Source organism: Asparagus officinalis, chromosome 1 (genome assembly GCF_001876935.1).
Source record: "Asparagus officinalis chromosome 1, Aspof.V1, whole genome shotgun sequence".
Classification (NCBI taxonomy): domain Eukaryota; kingdom Viridiplantae; phylum Streptophyta; class Magnoliopsida; order Asparagales; family Asparagaceae; genus Asparagus; species Asparagus officinalis.
This window is the reverse complement of record NC_033794.1, coordinates 10,311,123-10,314,724: the sequence shown is the minus strand read 5'-3', so window position 1 is coordinate 10,314,724 and position 3,602 is coordinate 10,311,123. Positions and strand designations below refer to the sequence as shown.

The following is a 3,602-nucleotide window of genomic DNA, read 5'->3' as shown; positions in this document are numbered from 1 at the left end:
TATTTAATATTATCCTCTTTTCAAAGAGTAAGATACTTCCCCTTTGAAATTCGGTTCCATAATAAAAGCTTTTCTTTTTCCTTTTTTATCTCTAGTAAAAGATGAGGCTCACATAATTCAATTGAAAAAAAAAAATTAATTTGACATGATATTTTCTAGTAGAGAAATGCTAGCCACGGTCGCGACTGCACCGTACTGGCACTGTGGTTGGGACACGTGCCCCGTACAAGGACATGTAAGGGCCCGTTTGGTTCAAGATTTTTGCCTAAGTTCTTGGGCAGAAAGCCTGCCAAAGTGTCACTTTTGGCAGGCTTTCTGCCCAAAACGCCTCTAAAAGTGGCGTTTTGGGCAGAAAGCCTGCCAAAAGTGACACTTTGGCAGGCTTTCTGCCCAAGAACTTAGGCAAAAATCTTGAACCAAACGGGCCCCAAGGGGCAATGTACTCAGCTGCAGTTGTGACTGTAGCTCGCGCTCCTCATTCTAGCAACCATGGATCCACTAAAACGGATTTCGTGGAGTTGCCGAGCATAGGAATGTACACTTGCTTGAATTTGTAAGCATACCCATTTAGTTTTTATTTATTCTTCTTTGGGCCAACAGTTTGATGCCTTGAACATGGGCCTTTACGCGTTAACAAACCTTAACCCAGCAAAAAGAATAACGAGGAAGCCCAAAAGCCTATTAGCTCTAGAAGAACCTAATAATTTACATTAGTTCTCAAAACTTAACAAAAGAAAAGGGAAGACAATGAAAACACTTATTGATCATCATACATGATACATCTAATATCCAACACAAGCTAACCCAAAAGTTAAGTTTAAAAAAAAACAACCAAAAACTACACTAGACTTGGTATTTTGAAGCTATAAATAAAAGCTATATCCCATGACAAAATTTGGAGGATATAGGGCTTTAACATATATAGCTACTACAACTAAGGATCATCCACATCAGCTTCCTTCAGAGGATGACTGTTGTGGATTGGGGCTCTCCTGCGTCCCCTAGAATGGTAGTCTTCACTCAGCAAGTTGTAGAGCTCCTCAGTAGCCTGTTGAAGATTTTTTGTACTTTGAGGAGAGACTTCAGTAGGATCTGCAACTGGAGATTTTATTGGCTCCGATGCTTTCCCTTGTGTTTCCAATCTCTGCACTGAGGACTTAGTCTCCTGAGCCTGTGAAATAAAAACTTAGTCATGGTGCTTAATCTTATGACTTTTTGCGAGTAAAACTATGGGAGGCAATCCCTCATGTTTCATATTAATAAGTGTTTCATAATGAGTCACCCGCCGAACCACCGTTCAAATGTACTAGCTAGTTATTACCCTCAATATAGAAGATATTTTAGCCCTTTGTTTTTCACTTAACCTAAAGGCGAAAGGTACGTAGTTCAATGTCATATGATTTCGACATGACATCTCAACCTAACATGAAAAATAACAACATTTTGAGTTTGGAAGATATAAAGGGTATAAGCAAATTAAATATATTCTCACAGCCCAGAGGGGGTGTACTACGATTAAACCCTTAATAAAACAATTCAAATATATAGAGGAAAAAGAGCAATATACATGAGCTATTTAAAGAACTAATGTTTATTTTTAACTTTGTTGCAGATGATACATACTACAGTGAAAAGATTGCGACCTTGCCATTTTGGCTTGATGATGCAATTTTGCTTGAAGAATCGACATTCTTTCCTGCATACAGAAGAGAAGACATCACAATCACAAACTCATAATTGTGTAACTGGTATCTATACAATAAAGAAATTCCTTAAGTAGTCAAAAGGCATTTCATACAAATAGATCAATTTCAGGTTGCTACATGTATCTACACAATAAACATTGAAAATGAAAGGAAAAAAATCCTCTTTTTTATTTTAAGTGAAGGGTGATTTTTACCTGTATTCATCTCCATATTCACCTTTTCTTCCACCCCCATTTTCCTTCCTCTCAACAATTTCCTCCGTGTCATCACTTCATCCTTGATTTGAAGCTCCTATAATATTCAATATGTTAAAATATTATTTTAGCTCAATGAACCAATTCTTCTTAACTTCAACATGTATAAATTCTCTAATATATTTTTTTTCTTTCTTATGAAAATTAACAAAATGTACCTTGTTGTTGCCTCCTATGGCATGATGAGTATTTGCGAGCGCAACAAGTTCTAAAAAAGAAATTTTAATAGAATTAGCAAGATTAATTAATAAGAACAAGGAATAGCTAAAGATTCAAAATGTGAGACGATTTGTGATACTTGATCATGCATCCTCTTTATTTTTCTTTTTGAAAAACAAGAAATATAGTACAACAGTACCTTGGTGAGTAGTAGCAGTAGAACCTCCTAGAGCAGCCAAGGAGAGCAATAGCCCAAGAATCAAGCTTGTGAACCTTTTGCACACCATTTCTTTCTTCTTCTTCTTTCTTTTTATTTTTATTTTATTATTTTTTTTTTTTGCCTAGCCTTTAGGTATATTTGTTAAGTGAGAGAAGATGAAGAGGGATCATAGGGTTTTAACAAAGACGTACAGAATCAAAGACATCAAGTCAAAGCTAGAATTCCAATACCATAATCTATCCATTAACCTCAAAATGTTGTCCCCACAATCTTTTTTAAACTAGTTTCCCAATAAGAGGTTAGGTTAATACGTGGCTCTCAAAGTTGCTCAAATCAAGAAAGTATATAATTAGTATTGAAAAATTATTGAACATGTGATCATGAGGAGATCAACTTGAATGTGGGTCCATTTGGGATTGGTTTTCAAACTAAACCTATGGATGCATGAAAAGCATACGTGAGGTTGAGAGTACATTGCCCTGCATGCAATTGGAATTTGATGTTGCCAAACCCTACAAATAAAGGAGGGGAAAACAAAGTCTCCTGGGTTTGGTTTTGACTTTTTCACAAACCACAAATTGGCCATATCATAAAAATGTAAATTTTCAATGGAAACATGCATGTTGAGATTCAAACGTAGTAGGAATTTATTAGCAAGAGATATCATCGACACAACGGCACCAACTTTTTAGTAACAGTACAACATGACCATGGGATTATAACTAGCAATAATTTCTTTTTAAATCATCCCACTTTAGGATACCATGCATATTGTGCAATTTAAACTACGATAATTATAAAATAAAATAATAAGCTGTAGTTTCTTGAAATCAGAATTTTTTTTTGTACGATATTGATGCGATAGGTCTCCCAGCAGCGAAGTTTAACGACGAAGGTCGGTGGCATATGTGGATGCATGTTGGACAACCTTTGATCTTTGACTACTTTAATTTTGACCCGGAGCTAATTAATTAATTGCTCATTATGATCATGTAATTAAGAAGCATTTTTGTTAATATTATAACGTTTGAAAAAGTTGTGTTGATCATCGAGGAGGAGGACCAAGGGTATCCGCCGACGGAAAAAGAACATTTTCAAGATTTGTCAAATTCCAGTTACTTTTGCGCATTGATTTAACGGATTCGGATAATTACAATTTTTGGTGCCTGCGAATGAAATTTGTTAGTTTCTGAAAGACAATTTGGTGCCTGCGAATGAAATTTGTTTAATTTGTTTCTGAAAGACTGTATACTTGAATTTACT

General features: G+C 35.5%; 1 protein-coding gene across 1 annotated transcript; it reads right to left on the bottom strand.

Annotated features, from left to right (window-relative positions):
- On the bottom strand, positions 776 to 2,464 carry LOC109833850. The gene is made up of 5 exons (XM_020401679.1): positions 2,319 to 2,464; positions 2,119 to 2,168; positions 1,901 to 1,997; positions 1,644 to 1,696; positions 776 to 1,171 (listed from the first exon to the last, which is right to left on the bottom strand). The coding sequence occupies exons 1-5, from the start codon at positions 2,404 to 2,406 to the stop codon at positions 935 to 937; spliced, it is 525 nt and encodes a 174-aa protein (XP_020257268.1). The 5' UTR covers positions 2,407 to 2,464; the 3' UTR covers positions 776 to 934.